The sequence below is a fragment of the Ipomoea triloba genome, chromosome 4, assembly GCF_003576645.1.
Source record: "Ipomoea triloba cultivar NCNSP0323 chromosome 4, ASM357664v1".
In the NCBI taxonomy this organism is placed as follows: Eukaryota; Viridiplantae; Streptophyta; class Magnoliopsida; order Solanales; family Convolvulaceae; genus Ipomoea; species Ipomoea triloba.
Window position 1 is genome coordinate 24,423,215 of NC_044919.1, and position 24,120 is coordinate 24,447,334.

Sequence of the window (24,120 nt, forward strand, 5' to 3'; positions counted from 1 at the left end):
AGTCTCCCTCCTAGAAACTGACATGTCCCTGATGTGCTCTTTCGATCTATTTTGCAACCGGCAAAGTCCGCGTCTGAATATCCCATAAGTTCGAAAGATCCACCTCTCGGATACCAAAGCCCAACACCTTGCGTACCCTTAAGATATCTGAGGATCTTTTTCGATGCATTCAAGTGACTTTCCTTTGGATTTGCCTGAAATCTAGCACATACACCTACTGCAAAGGATATATCTGGTCTACTAGCAGTTAAGTATAGAAGGGATCCGATAATACCTCGATACGTAGTCTGATCGACCTCTCGACCTTCGCTGTCAACATCGATGCGTAGAGAGGTTCCCATTGGTACTTTGACTGAAGATTTCCCTTCTATGTTGTATTTCCTGAGCAGATCCTTGGTGTATTTCTCCTGGTTGATGAATATACCTTCCTTAAGTTGTCTGACTTGAAGTCCAAGGAAGTAGTTGAGCTCTCCCATCATGCTCATTTCGAACTTCCCTTTCATCAAACTGGAGAACTTCTCGCATAAGTCTGGATTGGTGCTCCCAAAAAATAATATCATCCACATAGATTTGCACCAATAAGATATGATCCCCATCCTTAATTCTGAACAATGTTTTGTCCACTAGGCCTTTGGTGAACCCACATTGAAGTAGAAAGCAGGATAGTGTATCATACCAAGCTCTCGGAGCTTGCTTTAAGCCGTAAAGTGCCTTCTTCAACTTGTATACTTTGTCAGCTCCCTACGTCCTTCAAGAAACCCGGAGGTTGTTCAACGTACACCTCTTCTTCGAGAAGTCCGTTCAGAAAAGCGCTCTTGACATCCATTTGATATACTTTGAAGTCTTTGAAGGCTGCGTATGCGAGAAAAATGCGTATAGCTTCGAGACGTGCCACGGGAGCGAAGGTTTCATCAAAATCTATTCCTTCCTCCTGGCAATAACCCTTAGCAACAAGTCTGGCCTTGTTCCTAACAATAACTCCATCCTCATTCATCTTGTTTCTGAAAACCCACTTCGTGCCGATAACGTTCTGATGATGAGGTCTCGGAACCAGTTCCTAGACGTCGTTCCTCTCGAACTGATGAAGTTCCTCTTGCATGGCTTGAACCCAATCTGGATCACCTAGAGCCTCATCAATCACCTTAGGCTCTATTTGAGATAGAAAGCAGGCTAGCATGCTTTCCCGATAAGCTGATCTGGTTTGAACTTTATCACGTACATCTCCGATGACTTGATCAGCGGGGTGACCTCTCAACCATCGTAAATCTGGTTGTGATTCCTCAGATGGTGTTTCCGTTGTAGATTGAGGTGAGGGTTGATCAGTTATAATCTGGATTTGTTCAACTGATCTTGGAGCTTTCTCCTTGGTAGGTTCTTCATTATCTGATTCCGACTGGACTTCTGCTACGTCTCGATCTATCGAACTATCGAGAGGTAGATCTGATCTCTCGATAGACTCTGGCTGAATTTCCTCTGAACTTTCAGCTACTTCCGTTGTCTTTGATGGTTGATTTGCTGATGCTCTATCATCAAAAGATACATGTATGGATTCTTCAACCACCAACCTTCGTTTGTTGAAGACTCTGAATGCTTTACTTGTCAATGAGTATCCTAGAAATACCCCTTCATCCGCCTTTTCATCAAAGGTCCTCAGTTGAGTCTTCCCGTTGTTGTGGACATAACATTTGCACCCAAATGTATGGAAGTAACTTACATTCGGCTTTCTTCCATTCCACAACTCATATGGAGTCTTTCCGGCTCCTTTCACGATCAAGGACCGATTTTGGGTGTAGCACGCTGTGTTGACTGCTTCTGCCCAAAATCCTTGAGATATGTTGGCTTGTGAGATCATGGTCCTTGCAGCTTCCTTGAGAGTTCTGTTCTTTCTTTCAGCAACTCCGTTCTGTTGAGGAGTTCGAGCAGCTGATAGTTGATGATGAATTCCATTCTCGTTGCAGTAGCTTTCGATCACTTGATTTACGAACTCTCCACCTTGGTCTGACCGGATCTTAAATATCGAGACGTCCTTTTCAACTTGCATTTGTTTCAACAGATTTGGCAAAGCCACTTTTGTCTCGCTTTTCTTTGTTAAGAACACAGTCCAGGTGAATCTTGTGTAGTCATCTACTACCACAAGAGTATACTTCCTTCCTCTTACGCTGGGTGGATCCACTGGTCCAAATAGGTCCATGTGAAGGAGACTTAATGGTCTGGTGGATGATGTCTCGGCTTTGCTCTTGAAAGAGGATCTGATCTGTTTACAGCGTTGACATGCCTCACAGATTTTATCCTTTCGAAACGTCACATCTGGCAGTCCTTCCACAAGATTCCTCTTTGTAAGCTTGTTGATGGTTTTGAAGTTCAGATGACTAAGCTTACTATGCCAATCCCAGCATAAGTCTTCCTTACTTCTTGCTAGCATACATAGGGATGGTTTGGCAGATCTCCAATCCACTATGTACATGTTTCCTTTCCTTGCTGCTTCCAGGACGACTTCGAGAGATTCCTCTTGTATGATTTGGCATTTGCTTTTGGTGAAGATCACTTTGTAGCCCTTGTCACAGAATTGGCTAGTGCTAAGGAGGTTGAACTTGAGTCCTTCAACATAGGATACCCCCTTGATCACCAATCCATTCTTATGAATTTCTCCAACAGCCTTTGTACGTCCTTTCTTCTCGTTGTCTCCAAATGTCACCAAGGGACCTTCGATAGGTTGGATGTTCTCTAGCAGCGTTAAGTTTCCAGTCATATGTCTCGAACATCCACTGTCAATGAACCACGTGTCCCTGGTGTCCTGCAAGCATATCAAGCAGATTTAGGTACCCAAACTTTGGGTCCTGATGGGTTAGTGAGTTTAGGCATCCATTTATACCTTGGACCCATTACTCCAGGTCTAGGTGCAATGTAGCCATTATACGTTTGATAATCAAAAGGAATGCTAGCAAAGACTCGGGGCCTTTTAGGTACATAAGTTAGTTTTGGTTGAGGCTTGACCTCAGGCTTACGTACCATGCCCTTCATTGCCTGTTTTGTCATATGATACCGTAGAAACTGAACTTTATTCCACGGTTCTTGTTCTTCTGACCAATCATCACTAGATGGGAAGTGTCTACCTGCCTCCATCCGTGATAACCTCGTCTTCTGGATCTTAGACCTTCCATATTTACCTTGAGGTGCATTATATGGAATGTAGCTTTTCTTGTACTTAGAATGGCCTTGTGAGAGATAACTGCATGATCTCTCGGTATCGTTTACCCGGCCATTCTTCGTAGCTTTCCTATACTTTCCATTTCTGGTGTATAGGGACGGTTTGTGAATAGCTACCCTGGTCCTTTCTGCTGGTCCTTTATGACCCTTATTTGGTTTGGGTTGAGATCTTCCATTATTTGAAGTTCCCAAACCTGTGGTCTGTTTATCTCTCGAGAGATTGTCCTGACGGAACCCGAGTCCGGTTCTATCATTTGTGGGTCTATGATCATTTACCATTTTCTCCATAGCTTTGGAGGAATTAGTATATGATGCAATGACCTCTTTAAGGTTAAGCTCTTTAACCTCTCGAGCTTTGCACTCCTCCTTAAGTTGGATTATTTCAGCTTCTAAGTTGCTTACTTTGAGAGTTAACTCTGAATTCTCTTTCGAGACATTCTTAAGTGTTTCTCTTTCAGCAATTAGCCTGCTGTTTTCTTCCATAACTTTAGCATGAGTGCTATTAGCGATTTCAAGGTTCCTTCTGAGCAATTCCATGGTCTCGAAGGGGTCCTCATCGCTTCTAAACGAAGAACATTGAGAAGTAGAAATAGAGCAGCGAGAAGTGGAAGTGGAGGTTACCTCATTATTGATGGCCATCAAGCATTGATCCTCCTCTTCTGTAGTGTATAAGCAGATGAGCCCCCTCTGATCCTCCTCTTCTGTAGTGTATAAGCAGATGAGCCCCCTCTCATCCTCTGAGCTGCTAGTGTATAAGCAGATGAGCCCCCTCTCATCCTCTGAGCTGCTGCTGCTATCGCTGGAGCTCGATGTCTCGGACTCCTCGATTGCCTTCTCGAGTTCTTCAGCAACAAGCGCCTTCCTGCGCGGATGATTCTTTGTTTCTCCCTTGAAGCCACCTTGTGCTGGCTTCTCTTTGGATTCCTCCTTCCTTCTAGAATCCCTGCCTTCTTGGCCTTGATACTTACTTACCATAGGGTAAGGGCATTCGGCCTTGAAGTGTCCAGGTCTTCTACAGTTATAGCAAAGACCTTGGTTTTCTTCCTCCGTTCTTTTGGATGTGAATCTTTCATTTTTCCTTCTTGAGGAGGAAGGTGAACTTGTATTGCTCTCTGGCGTTTTCTTCATGTACTTCCTGAATTTCCTCATAAAAAGAGCAAACTGTTCATCAGATAAAATATTTGAGGGTTTAGGGTCTGACCTTGAAGATGTGGATGGTTGTTCAGCAACTAGTGCCACATTTCGTCTGTCCACCACATCCTCATCTTTTGGGAACATCTCGAACTCGAAAGCTTTGAGATCTCTGAAAAGTTGATCAGTTGTGGTGTTCTTTAGATCCCTGTGATCTCGCATTGTGATCACCTTCATTTCCCACTCCTTGGTAAGTCCTCGTAGGACCTTCAGATTTAGTTCCTTTTGTGGGATTTTCTTTTCGAGATCGCTGAGCTCGATAGATAGCTTGGTGAACCGAGATTCCATGCTGTCGATGCTTTCGCCCGGCTTCATCTTGAAGTCCTCGAACTTCTTCATGGCTACGGTGAGCTTGTTCTCCTTTTCCTGTTCGTCACCTTCACCAATTAACATCAAAGTATCCCATACCTCTTTCGCCGTTGTGCATTTTCTTACTTTCGGAAAGATGGTCTCATCTATGGCTCTGAAGAGAATGTCCTTGGCAATGTTGTCCAAGTTGTTTCTCTTCCTATCATCACTTGTCCATTCTTCCCTAGGCTTTGGAACATACTTTGGTGTGTCTTTGGTTTGTTCTGCAGCGGTGTTGATCATCACGATCTTGACTGGTCCGGTTTTTATAACTTCGGCCATCTCATCATGGAGGGCTGATAGGTACGCAAGCATACGTGTTTTCCAGTCATCGAACCTGCTAAGATCAAAAAGGAGATGTCTCGACAACATGCTGTCCATATTGAAAATTTTATCTCGTGCTTTGAAAAGATTTTAAAAGATTTTCAAAGAAGGATCTCTAGGCAATATAAACAAAGGTTTATATCGATCAGAGAACTTGCTCTGATACCAATTGTTGGTCCCAAGGGGATGGGGTACAAGTCTAGAGGGGGGGGTGAATAGACTTGTATAAGATTTTGCAAATCTTTTCGACCTCTCGTGTGTATTGGACTTAGGATGTTTAGGTCCGATACCTCACGGGATGAAGACAAAGTTTTATGCGCAGCGGAAAATGTTATCCCCTTTTAATTAGCACGAGTTTGAGTTAGTTCGAGAAGTGTGATTATGTGTAGTGCAGTTCGAGAGTTACATAGCGAGAGATAAAAGATAGAAAGTAAATGCGAGAGAGAGATTTTTAAGTGGTTCAGCCAACCCGCCTACGTCCACTCTTCTTCTAGAAACTCCCTAGAAGGATTGCACTAAAACTTCCCTTTTTAGTACAATATCGAGCGCTTGAGCTTTGATCACGAAGCCCGCCTCAAGCCTCAGGTTTTTCGCCCCGCCTCTTGTTACTCCACCTCTCGAGCACTTGAGCTTTGATCACCAAGCCCGCCTCAAGCTTCAGGATCTTCACAAGACAGCTCCCAGGTTACTCCGCCTCTCCTCAGGTTTTTCTCCCCGCTTCCAGCTACTCCACCTCTCGAGCACTTGAGCTTTGATCACCAAGCCCGCCTCAAGCCTCAGGATCTTCACTAGACAGCTGCCAGGGTACTCCGCCTCTTCTTGCTTAATCCAAAGCAAGGACCTTTGGTTGTTACAGTTTAATGTAACAGGCTCCAATCTGTCCGCAAGCTATCGTTGAAATAAAGTCGATGTAGAGCTTCTGGATGTGTATATGTTTAAGCTTTGTAACTCTCTCAAACACTAAGATGTGTTTGTCTCGCTGTATTGAATATCAAGAATGATATTCCAGATTTAGCACTTGCACTTTGAACGTTTGAATTAGACACTTCTTGCAAATCACTTAGAATTCTCGAACCTCAAAAAAACCTTGTTCAGCTTGTGTCTTCACGTCCTTATATATGAGAGTTTAAGAATAATTCTGTTGGAGGGAAAACTATTCCGTTTGAAACTTGTCTCCCATGCTGATCATGGGACTTGAGCATTTTCAGCATGTTCCATGGAGTGGTGGTCTTGCAACTTGTGCCTTTTGTCTTGTAGTGAATATTCTTTAATCCACTTTCTAGAGTCCATGCTCCACTTACTCTTTTAGGCAAAAGTTACTCTTTTTATATTCCCATGATCCTTGATTTAGGGAATAAGACCGACTTTGGATTGGTGCACTTTCTATCCGTTTGTTGTGCAATTCTGACGTGGCATCCACTTCCGGTAGATCCCATAGCGTGCTGTAGGCACCTTTCCTTATCTCCATGGTATTCTTCTTCTCCAAACTTAGATTAAATTAATCTAAGCTACTTTTTACTTCCGTTCAGCCCTATGGAGAAGTGTCAGTGTATCGAGACTTAGTTTGGTGTCTCGCCTGACTGATGTCTCGAATCCATGTCTCGAACTGGATTGATGTCTCGAGAGACTCCATCTCTCGAACTCTGCTTATGTCTCGAGACTTAGTTGATGTCTCGCAGACCCTTATTCCTCCAGTGTAGTTTCGTGCCTTCTTCTGATCTGACTATAGACTTACAACACGAAAAACATCTAAAATGTTCAATCAAGTTTACCTTAAGCTTAAATATTTTCCGAGTTGAGCTCAAAGTTACCCGGTTATATTTTCGCTCTTAGTTTACTTGTCGAACTTACATAGATTCCTATCCTTCGAGACTTAGGGGATTCTGATTTACATTTGGTATCATCAAAACCTATTACATTATGTTCCTAACAGTATTTCCGTTATTATTATTATTATTACGAAATCTGCGGTTGGGTGTAGACTGGTGATTGGTCCAAGGAGGAGATGAACCACGTTGAGTAACGTTAGCCGTGGCTAACAGAGAGTGTTGAGCATCATCAGTTGCCTTTAAATGGCGTTCATGATGGTGAGAACAACCGCTAATTCACCCAAGGAAATTGGTTTCTCACGAATGCGAACAGCAGAGATAATAGAGTTGTATTCTTCTCCGAGTTGTGTTAATACGTAGACAACCATGTCTTCGTCAGGGACCGGGCATTGAGCTAATGCAAGATCATCAACTATGGATCACATGTCGTTCAGGTATGCAGTAATTGACCGAGCGCCTTTCGGGTTTTGGGTTAGCTTGGCCTTGAGTGAAATGATCCGTCCTCGGGAGGCACTAGCATAACTAGCAGCCAGACGGTTCCAGGCATCGTGGGTTGTCGTAGTCGAAGATATGAGAGGTTGGATCGTGTCAGAACAACTTGGTTATTATTTGGTTCTGACGAAACTAACTTAAATGACTTGGGTTTGGGGTGGTATGTGCAGTATCCGTAAACTTGGTTGGTTCTTTGATAGAACCATCGATATAGCCAAGGAGATCAAAACCAATCAGTGTGGATTGGACCTGGCGTCTCCAGACTGGAAAATTAGTGGTAGTGAGTTTGATAGGAAAGTTGGATGGGGGCACTGAGGTGAACAATGTCATTGGTGGTAGAAGCCATTGATGAATGGAAGGAAGGAGAAAAAAAAAACTTTCTTACAAGATACTGGCTCTTGATACCATGTAAAGCTATGGGGTAGAACTATCTTGTATATTAATGAACAAATGAGCAGGCTATAAATAGTATACAAAAGAGGAGAAGTAGCCGAAGTTACAACAGAAACTAGTCTATAGGAATAAATTTAGAACAGATAAATAACTGTAGAAAATATTAGCCACATATAGGCTTAACATGGACAAAAATAAAACATTTTAAAAATTAGTACAAAGATAGGAAAAACTCATTTTCCAAATGCCTTTATTGTCAGACCCGGTCAAATACAAATCCAAGTGAGACTTGTGTATCTCTGCGTTGTGTTTTTTTTTTTATTTGGTCTCCGGCGACCAAACTGGTCGCTGGCTTCTCTTTCGTTGGAGAAGTCAGGTTGGTTGCCGGAGACCAAATTTAAAAAAAAAAATGCACACACACACACAAACAAGTGGGACTTGCCTATCTCGAGATACGCAAATCCCATTTGCGTTTGTGTTTGACCGGGTCGGACAACAAACACATTTGAAAAATGAGTTTTCCTATTTTTGTACCAATTTTTAAAATGTCCTATTTTTGTCCATGGTTTTGGTTTTCGTCCTATTATGGTCTTTAACCCCCTCAGTGCATGACCTATCCATCGCTCAAAAGTTGATAGGCCATCTCAGCAGCTCCAAAAAGATCAAACTGATCTTGCAGTTGTTCCATCTCTTGAGGATAAGCATTGCTGATCGAGCTTGGACCTGAACTAGAGCCTGAAGTGGAAGTAGTAGATCATCTTGCTAAGGAAAACTGATCTTTGACTATCCGTTTAATTTGCCAAAAAGGGGAGTAATATGAGAAATTTAGATTTTTTTTATTTTTTTATAATGCTGCTGTGTAGGGGAGCATTAGAGTGTTTATCCCTGTTTTTGATTTGGTCGTTGGAAAATCTACTACCTTGTTGAAAGTAGATTTTATGATTGATGGTATTTTAGACAATCAAAGATTTGCCCTTCATTCTGCTCCGTTTATCAGTTTATGTTTAACGTATTGTTGAATCTAATTATTATTTTCTAATGTATTTGATATGATCTTTTTAAATTGTTTTTGGCCCTGTTTGGTAAATGGTTGTTAGCTGATTGAGTTAGAATGTATGATTAGTTGATAACATTAGCTGATTGTAGAATCTAATTAGATGATTACTTGGCAATGGAAAGATGCGGTTTACATCATTAAGGTATGTCATTAATTATCTTTTATTATTAATTGGTAATTAATGCTACGACTACAGTTAACCGCTAATTTGGACTAGTCACATATTTTATCTTTACAAATATGGAAACATTAAGAAGGTGTATTACCATAATTTGGTTTTCATTGTTAAATATTGATGGTGATTATAATGTTGTTTATTACCATTAAATATTTTAATTAATGATACCATTAATATTAATATGGTATTTAGTTATGACTCCGGAATTGTTTCCAATTAAGTTTATGTGACAATGTTTCAGTTAAGAAAATATTATGAATATTATCTTTTTCTTGACATTAATGTTTTTCGGACTTCATTTTATTAAGTTTTCAAAATTATATCCGAAAATGTCTCTAAAGTTAGCGGTTATAACCATTGTTTTTCCTCATCTAGTCTCCATTTAATAATATTATTATGGCTACTTTATTGCTTTTTTGGATTATTTGCAATTTTGCCATTAATGATAATAATATTATTAATTGAGTTATGGAGAGTGATTTTTGAATCAATTCAGTAATTTTGGAAAAACATATTTGCTAGGCAATTGACTGTTGCCATTTATGCCATAATTCATTTAGTTTTCGAATTATGATTTTAGTTCTTTCTGCCCATATTTGGCTAGTATGAATAATGAATATTTGGTATAAATTCATATCCTCTAGTTGATTCATACGCTTCAGACAGTTTTATGCATTCAATCACATTAAACGCATAATATTAAGTTTAATTATGCAATTTGGATTTGTGAGATTTTATTTTACAAATGACAATATTTATTTATTTTTTTTATTAATAGATATTGTTGGAATTTGTAAATTCGGTCTATTTCTCATAAATTAAGTGTGATGCATTAAGACATTTTGTCATGGGCTTAAAGTTTAAAAATTTCAAAGTATACATTCATTAATTTGGGTCCTTTTGGATTGGACTCATTAGAGTTTGAATATTAAGTTTATACTTTGGAAGCTCATATTAAAATTGCATTAAGTTACGCAATTTGTTTAGAATATATGAGTTTAATGCTTAATTTTATGCATATTAATTTGTCCACTGCATAATATTCTGGTTTTAAATTATGCAATTTTATTATTATGCCTTCAGTAATGCATAAATTTATGTTGGAGTTATATTAGTTCCTTATTAAGTTGGACTTATGCATAAACTTTAGTTACGGTAGTGCCTGAATTTAAGCACATTCGGACCGTTTTTTTTAGTTCACCATTTTATTTTAAAGATTTATTCATAAGTGAACTATTTTAATTGATTATACCCTACAGTTTTGTTTATACCCCAAACAGTTATGCATTTTGTGTATATGAATCAGGGAGGCATACTAGTTTTATGGACATGACTTAAGAACATCTTGGCCAGTAGTCTCCTTAAACTGATATTATCTAAAGAGTTGGTCTTTAGTGAGGTTTTTGTTTTACAAACTTTCCTGGGGTATATACATTTGGAATCTCCCATCATGATTTGGTATAATCTATCAAAATTTTAAGTATTCCTTGCAAATGTGATTTGATTTCGGTTCATTAAAGAATAGCTATAGCATCTTTAATTTACTCAAGCCTTAAAGTTTCAATCTTGGTTACTGAAAGAATAACTACAGCTTATTCAATTTCCAAAGATTATTATGTTATGATATTATAATTTTAATTTGATTGGGGAGTAGCCACAGCATCCTTAATCAGATTAAATTATATATATCTTTATCTTGATCACATAAAGATTACGCAAGGAGTTGATAAATGTCTAGTGATCTTATAATTTTAATTTGGTTGGGGAGTAGCCACAGCATCCTTAATCAGTTAAAATTATATATTAAGCAGTTTGTCCTGATCACATAAAGTTTTATTAGACATATAAGTTGTGATTAATTGTATCTAATATGATGGAATTTAGCCCACAGACAATTTCGTTATATTTGTATAATTAATTAGGATGAAATACTATACTACGATCATAATTTAGCCCACAGGCAATTATGTATCGGAATGTAGTTAGTAGTTTTATCAGTGATGATAGAAGTAAATCAATTTATTTACTTTATGGCTATTTGTAAATAATTTCTAATTCTATCATGAAGATTAATTTTATGATGTAAACTTGGGATCATATTTCTTGAATTGCCCACAAGGGTTAAGGAAAAGGAACTTGATTTCTTTTAAGTTATTTTTATCATAATGGTTGTAATGAATTTTATTGAATTAAAACTTTAGCCCACAGGCAAGTTTTATGTCGCTTGATTGTTCAACTCATTTGATAAATTGTTTCATCATAAATAAAAATTTTCAGTTGGATCTAATTGAGTAAGACTTTAGCCCACAGGCAAGTTTTATGTCTCTAGATTCTTCTGACTATTTGATAATTGAGATAAACCATTATCATAAAGGGTTTCTTAATTGGATTTAATAGAATTAAAACTTCAGCCCACAGGCAAGTTTTATGTCAATAAATCCCTAAACCCATATAATAATTTTATCACAATTTCTTAGAATTTATAAATTTAGTTCAATTATAAATTCTAAGTTTCATGGTTTGCATTGGCAAAACATGTATTCAGCTACTTCCCAAAATTTAGCCACTTTTATTAATTATTCCACGAAAGCTTACTTGGTTCTTTGGTCTAACTATAGTAAGTTACGTGATATGATATANGACCGTTTTTTTTAGTTCACCATTTTATTTTAAAGATTTATTCATAAGTGAACTATTTTAATTGATTATACCCTACAGTTTTGTTTATACCCCAAACAGTTATGCATTTTGTGTATATGAATCAGGGAGGCATACTAGTTTTATGGACATGACTTAAGAACATCTTGGCCAGTAGTCTCCTTAAACTGATATTATCTAAAGAGTTGGTCTTTAGTGAGGTTTTTGTTTTACAAACTTTCCTGGGGTATATACATTTGGAATCTCCCATCATGATTTGGTATAATCTATCAAAATTTTAAGTATTCCTTGCAAATGTGATTTGATTTCGGTTCATTAAAGAATAGCTATAGCATCTTTAATTTACTCAAGCCTTAAAGTTTCAATCTTGGTTACTGAAAGAATAACTACAGCTTATTCAATTTCCAAAGATTATTATGTTATGATATTATAATTTTAATTTGATTGGGGAGTAGCCACAGCATCCTTAATCAGATTAAATTATATATATCTTTATCTTGATCACATAAAGATTACGCAAGGAGTTGATAAATGTCTAGTGATCTTATAATTTTAATTTGGTTGGGGAGTAGCCACAGCATCCTTAATCAGTTAAAATTATATATTAAGCAGTTTGTCCTGATCACATAAAGTTTTATTAGACATATAAGTTGTGATTAATTGTATCTAATATGATGGAATTTAGCCCACAGACAATTTCGTTATATTTGTATAATTAATTAGGATGAAATACTATACTACGATCATAATTTAGCCCACAGGCAATTATGTATCGGAATGTAGTTAGTAGTTTTATCAGTGATGATAGAAGTAAATCAATTTATTTACTTTATGGCTATTTGTAAATAATTTCTAATTCTATCATGAAGATTAATTTTATGATGTAAACTTGGGATCATATTTCTTGAATTGCCCACAAGGGTTAAGGAAAAGGAACTTGATTTCTTTTAAGTTATTTTTATCATAATGGTTGTAATGAATTTTATTGAATTAAAACTTTAGCCCACAGGCAAGTTTTATGTCGCTTGATTGTTCAACTCATTTGATAAATTGTTTCATCATAAATAAAAATTTTCAGTTGGATCTAATTGAGTAAGACTTTAGCCCACAGGCAAGTTTTATGTCTCTAGATTCTTCTGACTATTTGATAATTGAGATAAACCATTATCATAAAGGGTTTCTTAATTGGATTTAATAGAATTAAAACTTCAGCCCACAGGCAAGTTTTATGTCAATAAATCCCTAAACCCATATAATAATTTTATCACAATTTCTTAGAATTTATAAATTTAGTTCAATTATAAATTCTAAGTTTCATGGTTTGCATTGGCAAAACATGTATTCAGCTACTTCCCAAAATTTAGCCACTTTTATTAATTATTCCACGAAAGCTTACTTGGTTCTTTGGTCTAACTATAGTAAGTTACGTGATATTTACTTGGTTCTTTGGTCTAACTATAGTAAGTTACGTGATATGATATACTTCTTTTGGTCTAACTATAGTAAGTTACGTGATATGATATACTTCTTTTGGATTCCAAATAGTAAGTTACGTGATATGATATACTTCTTTTGGATTCCAAAAATAAAATGTATCTTTTAAGCCAAATTCAAACTTGGTTTTGGAAGGTGTATTTTGTTTTTTAGTATATCCAACTATGGTGGGGAATTTTATCTTCATTATTTAGTTGGACTTTTATTGGAACCAAATATTGATGATTGGTTATTCAGTATGTCCAACTAATGGTGGGAAACTCTATCCTCATTTGTTAGTTGGTCAAATCAATTATGAGTATGTATATCATTAATTTTGCTAAAGAACAGTGGGAGTGATCATCAAGAAAAAGATCATTAAGATACTCCACTAAAGATTATGGATTTAACTATTGTCTTCATACTTCCCAATGCAAATTGGATTGTATGTCAAACAATAAGTCTAAAAGATTCCACAAGTATTAATCTTGAATTTGTTCATATAAATTCATAAGTTCAAATTATTGGACATCTGGTTGTGCAGCATATTTATGAAAATGTTGTACTAATATTAATGAATTTATTAGAACAAAATCATCTAACTTGTGGTACACTGTTATTCTTTAGCATTTAATAGAGTTTTTTTAGTTTCTTCAAAATTGATCCTGGGCCATTTTGGTATTTAAGGCTCAAGACAATTTTGCGAGACATAAAAGTAAGACTCATAAATGTTCAGTCAAAGTGGATATTGTGATTATTTGGGAAGTTATGGTGTATGTTAACATTCCAAATTTATGGACTTAGAGGTTTTGGTTTGTTCTCTAAGTTATTGGAATGATTCTGTGACTTAACTATCTTTTGGCTATTTTAATGAGTGGGAGTGACAGACGTGTCAACTCTGAGCTCTTAGCTGTTAGAGGTACTGTTCAAGTTTAGAAGTCACGGAATACAGTTAGCATTATGCTAACATTAAGAGATCTCTATTTAAGGCATGCTTTTAAGGATTTTAGAGATCATACAGTGTACTCTTTTGTACAAATATTTGGATGGTTTCTCTCTTCAGTTGTGCACATAATATATTTTGAGAAACATCACTCAAGTTATACCGAGAATAAACATTGGGTTTGTTCATGAAGGGCCTAAGTTAGAGAATTGAAATGCATGTGACCATAATGGATATTACTCTGCAAAATAGAGGACTTATCACTATGATTCGTGTGTTTTGTTCTTTGATGATGGTTGTGCTAGTACTTGCACCAAGTGGGAGAATGTAAGATTTCCCTAATAATATATATATTATATATTATATATTAGGGCCTTAATTAAGTGGTGCAAGTTAACTAGGTTTATTAAGTGGTTTGGTTAGACTAAACAACTAGTAGTTGTATTAAACCAGACTCTGTGCCTATATAAATCTGTATTGATGGGATACAGGATAAGCATTGTATAGCACATACAGTTCACGGTACTCATACTGCTCAGTAGACACCAGTACACCATCTAGGGTTCTGAGTCAAGTATGAGACAAATATGGCTGACGGTCTACCGTTCAAGAGACATTACATCAACTGTGGCTGGAGATCAATACGGCTTCCGCTTCCGCTACTACGAATCAGGTTTCTCATATACTATTCTGTTTAGTTAGATTATTTATATCTAACACAACCATCTTCATTCAATCATATTAAGAGTTAAGACATTTGTGAAGCCAAGATCAGAGAGCTGAGCAAAAAGTGAAATTGCCCTTCCCTAACTTGATTTATCGCATTCTGATTGCACAGGGACTGGAGATTTAAGACGATAAAGTCAAAATGAAGGTTGTTTATTCTTACAGGGTTCAGAAGGGTAAACATGTGAAAGAGGTCATCCCATCATGTCTCCACTTATCCCGGTCCTTGTTTCTGATGAGCCAGAAGATGATACCCCTGGGAGGCTGGGAATTGAGAGGAAGCTTGGTGCTTCCTTAATAGACCTCAGTGCAGGGTTAAAGACCATAATAGGACGAAAACCAAAATCATGGACAAAAATAGAACTTTTTAAAAATTAGTACAAAAATTGAAAAAAAAAAAACTCATTTCCCAAATGATTTTGTTGTCAAACTCGGTCAAATACAAATGCAAATGTGATTCCGTATCTCGAGATACGCAAGTGAACTTGTGTTGTGTTTTTTTTTTATTTGGTCTCCGGCGACCAAACTGGTAGCCAGCTTCTCCTTCGTCTAAGAAGCCGGGTTGGTAGCCGGAGACCAAATTTAAAAAAAAAAACACACATGCACACACAAACAAGTGGGACTTGCACATCTCGAGATACGCAAGTCCCATTTGCGTTTGTGTTTGACCGGGCCGGACACACAAAGGTATTTGAAAAATGAGTTTTCCTATTTTTGTTCCAATTTCTAAAATGTACGTCCTATTTTTTCCATGGTTTTGGTTTTTTTCCTATTATGGTCTTTAACCCACCTATCCATTGCTCAAAAGTTGATAGGCCAGCAGCGCTCCAAAAAGATCAAACTGATCTTGCAGTTGTTCCATCTCTTTAATATAAGCATTGCTGATCGAGCTTGGACATGAACTAGAGCCTGAAGTGGAAGTAGATCATCTTGCTAAGGAAAACTGATCTTTGACTATCCATTTAATTTGCCAAAAGGGGGAGTAATATGAGAAATTTAGATTTTTTTTTTTTTGATAATGCTGCTGTGTAGGGGATGATTAGAGTGTTTATCCCTGTTTTCTATTTGGTCGTTGGAAAATCTACTACCTTGTTGAAAGTAGATTTTATGATTGATGGTATTTTAGACAATCAGACATTTGCCCTTCATTCTGCTCCGTTTATGTTTAACGTACTGTTAGAATCTAATTATTATTTTCTAATGTATTTGATATGATCTTTTTAAATTGTTTTTGACCCAGTTTGGTAAATGGTCGTTAGCAGATTGTGTTATAATGTATGATTAGCTGATAACATTAGCTATTGTAGAAAGTTATTTGATAGATTAGCTGTTTGGTATAATTTCTTTTCTCAAAAAGCTAATTGAAAAAGTTGCTTTGAGTAGCCTTTTAAATTTAAGTATTTTGGAGTTACAAAAAACTTATTAACCAAACAATTTATAGTGGTCAAATAAATCAAAATTGACTAATAGACTGATTATTTATCAAACAGGGCCTTTGTGTAGCATGTAAAATAGACTGGACTAGAGTACTAGACTGATTATTGTTCAGTCTGCCTAAAAGGCATAGTAGTTACGTTGAAAGCAAAGCGAAATTTGAGTTCCCCCATATTTTGAAACTACCTAAAATTCTTAACAAAACAAAGCCATGTTACCAGGACATATATATACAACAGGCAAATTAAAATCTGGCATGTTACGTTGTTGGCCAGTCATATTCTCCTATATACATAATATTTCAATAACTTATCATTCATGATGACGAAATTTCTTATTCCAATTCAAATCGGATCAGAGCTTCTTTCTCTTTCGACCCTTAATCCAGATCTTAGCATAGCGTACGCATTCTAGGCTAATCAAACCAACCATGTCTCTCTGTTATCAACTAATTAACTCATCATCTCCATCAATTGCCTTAAGAATGAGAGCTCTCAATAAACTGATCAAAATTTGTCTGTATACTTAATTTGAATGATTCAATTAGTTTTGTCTCAAGAATGAAATAAGGAAAACAAAGATGCAACACATATATAGCTACAGCCCTAGTAGCTAGATACTACAAGAACATGCATATATATGGCAGCTTAAGAAAGAGTGCAACTAATTATAATGAAATTAAATTATGTTTTATCCAGTTTGTCCACCATTTTATCCACATCAGATCGAATTCTTTGTTCACGAAATTGAAGTCTATGAATTGAAGTCTACCATAAGCTACTGAAGTGTAAACATGTCTCCACTTATCCCGGTCCTTGTTTCTGATGAGCCAGAAGATGATACCCCTGGGAGGCTGGGAATTGATAGGAAGCTTGGTGCTTCCTTAATAGACGTCAGTGCAAGGTTAAAGACCATAATAGGACGAAAATCAAAATCATGGACAAAAATAGAACATTTTAAAAATTAGTACAAAAATAGAAAAAAAAATCATTTCCCAAATGTTTTTGTTGTCAAACCCGGTCAAATACAAATGCAAATAGGATTTTCGTATCTCGAGATATGCAAATCAACGTTTGTTGTGTTTTTTTTTATTTGGTCTCCGGCGACCAAACTGGTAGCTGGCTTCTCCTTCGTCTAAGAAGCCGAGTTGGTAGCTGGAGACCAAATTAAAAAAAAAAAAGAAAAAGAAAAAGAAAACACACACACAGACACACAAATAAGTGGGACTTGCCTATCTCGAGATACACAAGTTTCATTTGCGTTTGTGTTTGACCGGGTCGGACAAACAAAGGCATTTGGAAAATGAGTTTTCCTACTTTTGTACAAATTTTTAAAATGTCTTATTTTTTTCCATTGTTTTGGTTTTCGTCCTATTAGGGCATCCCCATCTGTGGAGAATTAGGGGATCATGTCAGTAAATTAATTATCTTCACTTTGATTCAATGAATTGGTGTGAAGGCAAAAACTAAAGGAGTTCATTCTCCTGCAAAATGGAGATAAATGTCAGGACAAAAAAAAAATGACACGCAAAACGCGCGTCTGGGCGCAACATTGCGCCCAGCGCCAGCTGGGGCGCGTCAGAGTGGCCGCCAGTTGCTGGCGGCCACTCTGACTTCAACCATACTTTTATTTATTTTTTATTTTTTTTTATTCTGCTGTCAGATTTTAATTGTTTTTTTCTTTTTTCTTTTTCTTCTTTCCATTTTCTCTTTCCTAATCACACTTACAAAAACTCCTCAAGAACCATGAAAAAACTCCACTGATAAGGATGCTCTTATGGTCTTTAACCCACCTATCCATTGCTCAAAAGTTGATAGGCCAGCAGCGCTCCAAAAAGATCAAACTGATCTTGCAGTTGTTCCATCTCTTGAGGATAAGCATTGCTGATCGAGCTTGGACCTGAACTAGAGCCTCAAGTGGAAGTAGATCATCTTGCTAACGAAAACTGATCTTTGACTATCCATTTGCCAAAAGGGGAGTAATATTAGAAATTTAGATTTTTTTTTTTATAATGCTGCTGTGTAGGGGAGCATTAGAGTGTTTATCCCTGTTTTTGATTTGGTCGTTGGAAAATCTACTACCTTGTTGAAAGTAGATTTTATGATTGATGGTATTTTAGACAATCAGACATTTGCCCTTCATTCTGCTCCGCTTATGTTTAAGTACTGTTGAATCTAGCTAATTATTATTTTCTAATGTATTTGATATGATCTTTTTAAATTGTTTTTGACCATGTTTGGTAAATGGTTGTTAGCAGATTGTGTTAGAATATATGATTAGCTAATAACATTAGCTATTGTAGAAAGTTATTTGATAGATTGGTGTTAGCTAATAACTGTTTGGTATAATTTATATTCTCAAAAAGCTAATTGAAAAAGTTGTTTTGAGTAGCCTTTTGAATTTTAGGGGTGTTTGGCAAACGGTGATAACTTATAGCTGATAGCTGGTTGGTTTAGCTAGTAGTTGATGGCTGATTGCGTTAACTGGTTTGACCAGCTGGTTGTATTAGTTGGTTATAAAAAAACTGTTTGGTAAATTAGCTATTTACTAGTAGCTGATTGAATGTAAAATGACATTTAAGGGTATGAGTGTATTGTATTATTTCAACCTTTAAATATAACAAGAAGATAAACTCTTATTAATAAATAATTATAAAATTTGGATATCATCTATACTTTTTTTTTAAGGACATAACTTAATTATTTTTGTTTGTTTAACTCTTATTAAATTATATTAGTATTCTAAAAAAAATTTTATTACGTATTTATTATTATAATTATTATATATTATTATTATTATTATAAAATAACAAACACACCACCCATTTAAAAGTAAATCCCATTGATTTCAAAGGATAAAATAGTCAACGTACACATTGTTCCCAACAAGCTAATACAAAAAAGCTACATTCATTAGCTTTTCAATTTTCAGCTTTTTGGCTCAATAAGCCAAGACTAATAAGCAATACCAAACACTTCAAAATAGCTTATTGGTTGGTCAAAAAGCTAAACTTGGTCAAATAAGCTAAAATTTGGCATATAAGCCAATAACCAAACACCCCCTTAGTATTTTGGAGTTACAAAAAACTTATTAACCAAATAATTTATAGTAGTCAAATAAAACAAAATTGACTGATAGACTGATTATTTATCAAACAGGGCCTTTGTGTAGCATGTAAAATAGACTGGACTAGAGTACTAGACTGATTATTCTTCAGTCTGCTTAAAAGGCATAGTAGTTACGTTGAAAGCAAAGCGAAATTTGAGTTCCCCAATATTTTGAAACTACCTGAAACTCTTAACAAAACAAAGCCATGTTACCCCCATATTTTGAAACTACCTGAAATTCTTAACAAAACAAAGCCATGTTACCAGGACATATATACGCAACAGGCAAATTAAAATCCGGCCTGTTACGTTGTTGGCCAGTCATATTCACCTATATACGCAATATTTCAATAACTTATCATTAATGATGACGAAATTTCTTATTCCAATTCAAATCGAATCAGAGTTTCTTTCTCTTTCGACCCTTAATCCAGATCTTAGCATAGGGTACGCATTCTAGGCTAATCAAACCAACCATGTCTCTCTCTTATCAAATAATTAACTCATCATCTCCATCAATTGCCTTAAGAATGAGAGCTCTCAATAACCTGATCAAAATTTGTCTGTATACTTAATTTGAATGATTCAATTAGTTTTGTCTCAAGAATGAAATAAGGAAAACAAAGATGCAACACATATATAGCTACAGCCCTAGTAGATACTACAAGAACATGCATATATATGGCAGCTTAAGAAAGAGTGCAACTAACTATAATGAAATTAAATTCTGTTTTATCCAGTTTGTCCACCATTTTATCCACATCAGATCGAATTCTTTGTTCACGAAATTGAAGTCTATGAATTCAAGATTTGGTGAATTGAAAGAGGGTGATGTACAATGACCTCAAAAGTAACATTCAACTGTCAACAACTTACACCTTCTTTACACATCAAATATGAGAAAAGTATATAAAAGTTTAGATGGTGGTGACGCAGATAAGCATTAAAACACCCTCGTTTTCACAACTTGTGAGTGACCTCACCTGCTAGCATGTGGGAAGTTTCCCTTGCCCATACATGAAACAAAGATCTTATTTCATGAATTGAAGATTGTATGTATGTGTTTGGATCAAAACCTTACCAATAAGCCAAAACGTATAGCTAATAGTGAATACGCAACTTTATTTTCTTATATTGCCACACATTTTCAATTGGACTTGACCTTTAAGCCCTTTACCCCAACAATTCCAAGTCACCGGAGATAGATTTGACCTTTATTGACCTCTGCCTAACAGTACGGTACATCACATACAAGCTATCAACATAAGAATGCTGAGTCAACCTATCATCTACCTGTTAAGATCAGGCACCACCCAACTACTTTTTGACACAGGGACTAGTATGATATCTGACTCATCATGTAAAGCTAATGTCCACTGTAATCTTTTAAACAATATGTATGATATCTTTTATAAAAGGGTTTATAGTCATCTTCTGACTTTTTTGTCTCATGATGACATAAATCTGACTCATCAGACTCAAACTTCACATCCAAAAACTCCCTATAAATACATATTGTCAGAGATGAAGCAAAGATAATTTCTTGTTATCCTTGCCAATACAAAGAAGAAAATTTTGTCAGAGATGAAGCAAAATCAGACCATCAAATCAACAAACTGGGCAGTTTTATTGAATCAAAGCTCAAGAAAATGGGCTCTTCCTGATTCTGCCACCCAATGCCATCTGTCTCTCTCTTCAAAGCCATCAAAAACAAGAAATGGTAAGAATTCTACCTCCTTAAAGATAACAGACAGTGTGAAGGGCAAGCTGATACTAGGGGCAAAGCTTCTCCGAGCAGGTGGCATTCAAAAGGTGTTCAAGAAGAACTTCGGTGTTAGAGAAGGTGAAAAACTGTTGAAGGTTTCTCAATGTTGTTTATCAACAACAGCTGGTCCATTGCCTGGCCTACTTTTTGTTTCTACTGAGAAGGTTGCTTTTCTTAGTGAGAGATCAATCAGAGTCCGTTCTACTAGTGGGAAGTCAATGAGAGTGCATTATAAGGTGTTAATCCCAATTGCTAAAATTAAAACAGCAAATGAAAGTAAGAATTTGAAGAATCCATCAGAGAAGTACGTGCAAGTAGTGACAGAAGATCATTTTGAGTTTTGGTTTATGTGGTTCCAACAGTATCAAAGAACCTTGAAATATTTGCAGGATGCAATTTCTCGGTCAGCTCAGTATCCTTAGAAACATTCATTATGATGATGAAGCAAAAAAATATATATCTTTCTTGTAAATTAATGTAGAACTCAAAAGCCTGTATATATATATGATTTGACAAATTGTATTGTTGAAGCAGTTCTTGAAATTTGTTAAGTATCCACATTAAACCTCTCCCAATATTAGAGGATGAGAATCCACCCGAAGTCAAAAATTGATTTTTAACTGCAGTAGTTTTGAGTTAGTGTGGTTAGGACAACTGGACAAGAATACAAGATTAAACCATGACTTGTTCTGCCTCCAAAAATAAATAAATAAAAAGTATGATAGAAAAGGAATTCCTAAAAGGAGCTAATCCAAATAAGCAATTCATATTCATGGTTATGTGAATTTAAGAATGTGGGGAAGCTCCTTCCCTGTTAAGTAACCCCTTCCATTTTCTCAAAGCGTCTTGCTTTACTACCCACAGCTAGAAACCATCAAATTTCTGACCACCGTAAATTGATTAGAAATTTTCAATTTCCGGTCAGAAGGAATGATTTTGAAAGATGAGGAATCGGAAGAAACAACTTAAGAATGAAGCGGTTGGAAGGAAAGACTTCATCAGTAAAGAAAAATTGAAAGAAGACCTTTGGAATCAAGTCAAGGATGTCTTAAACACATAATATCAAGTTACAATGTATCTAATAGCTCTTTTATTCTTCCTCATATGACCTTCTTCCGAAGATGATCTTCCATGAAAGTTCTATTAAACACATTGTAACTTGAACGTTCTATTAGACACATTGTAACTTGTTGACGCCTACAAATCTATACACAAGACAAAATGGTGATAAGTAAGGAGGGTTTTTGACACAAAGTGTGCTTATATACGAATAGGGAAACAATCTTTATCCTATGGTTCACAAGCTGCACAAGTAAAAAGCTTTGACAAAGGATTTTTTAGGATTGTGGCAGATTTTGGATGGCTATCACTTGCTAAGTGACAAAGTGCAAATTAAAATTCAAGTTGACGCTCACCCCTCTCACCTATATAATGAAGACCCCAACCTTTGAAGAAGAGGCTGGAAAAACGATTTCATGTGATCAAGTACTAAAAGCTATTGAGTAAAACTGCTACATTGCAAAATTTAAGTCTTCTAAGCTCAAAGAAAAATCTCTTTGATTCTTTAAAAGTTCAACACTCAACAAACATCATCTTTTCAAGTTGAGGAAGTTGAGAGATCATCCTAGCAATGTGACTTGATGATTGACCCTTAGCTAGTTTTGATCGGGCAGTGAAGGATAAATCAACGAGGAGTTTGTGACTATCTCTAAGATAGATATGACCCTCAACAAGAACCTACAACTTCTAAATATTTCACTTGTATTGTTGTAACCCAAAATGCATAGTGATAATCCTCTTTAGAGTTGGGAAAGAATGAGTAGGAAATTTTTCTGAACCACTATAAATGCTTCTTACACTTTACATTTCATTTCTATTATTTATTCTATCCAACTAATCGCATACTCTACAGTCTACACACACACTTATATGTTAATAATCTCATCAAACTTAGCTACACTTATTTGTTGGCAAGCAGAACTACTTGTTTTCCTTTTCTTCTTCTTCTTTTTTTTTTTTTTAATTTCCAAATTCAAGTAACTTAGAGCTATTTTTAAAAAAGTATTTAAAAGTCTATTCAATCCCTTGGCCTCCGAGACTTTTAGCATGCTCGGGACCAACAAGTGTCATTAGAGCATTTGTTCTAATAAATGATCAACTGGCTTGGTCATCTTGACCAAATCTCAACAAAATCATGTTTCAAAACCTTAGCATTGTATAGTAGCTAAATATTTTCAAGTGCATAAGAGTATGGATCTTATGTCTAATATAATTACTCTCAAGAAGATTTTGAAGAATGGATATCAAGACTCCAAATTCATATTTCATCTATACACTCTCAAATGTGGGACGTTGTGGAGAACAGATCGGACCAATCAAGATTGAGAAGATCAACATTGTGCATCGAACCATTAAGTACAAGATCACAAGAGGAGGATGAGGATGAGGATGGACAAAGTGAAGAAGAAGCACCACCTCCACCTCCAAAATCAATTAGGGTTTCAAAACCCTATGATGAATGGGCAAAAGAGGACCGTATTCTAACAAAGCTCGACAATGATGCCAAAAATAAGATCATGAAGACCCTTGATAAAGTTATCTTTGGAAAAGTGAATGACACACAGCAACAACGAAGCAACCTTGGGACAAACTAATATAACTTTCTACAAGAAATTAAATGAACATATTAGGGAAAATAAATAAATATTTTTGTGCAAAAATTGATTCATTTGAAATGTTACCAAGGTGAATCCATTGACCAAATGAAAACCAATTTTACTAATATTTTAGGTGAGTTGTCTGTGTAACAGAAGTATTATATATACATCATGGGAGATCAACTCCAAAATTTTGAGAGCACTACCTGAGGAATGACTATCCAGTCACAATCATAAAAAGTAGCAAGGAGTTTTTTACCATTAATACTAAATTCTTATTTTGGGATGTCAAAGACCATGAAAATATTGAGATGGTGAGGGGTGAGACTAGCTAGACA

At 36.0% G+C, this 24,120-nt stretch overlaps 1 protein-coding gene across 1 annotated transcript; it reads left to right on the forward strand.

Annotated features, from left to right (window-relative positions):
• Positions 1-20,944: 20,944 nt before the first annotated feature.
• On the forward strand, positions 20,945-21,547 carry LOC116016040 (GEM-like protein 4). Its single transcript, XM_031256206.1, has one exon. The coding sequence runs from the start codon at positions 20,945-20,947 to the stop codon at positions 21,545-21,547; it is 603 nt and encodes a 200-aa protein (XP_031112066.1).
• The last annotated feature ends 2,573 nt before the right edge of the window (positions 21,548-24,120 follow it).

Coding starts and splice junctions, on each gene's coding strand:
- LOC116016040 (XM_031256206.1), top strand. CDS start 20,945: ATGAAGCAAAATCAGACCATCAAATCAACAAACTGGGCAGTTTTATTG.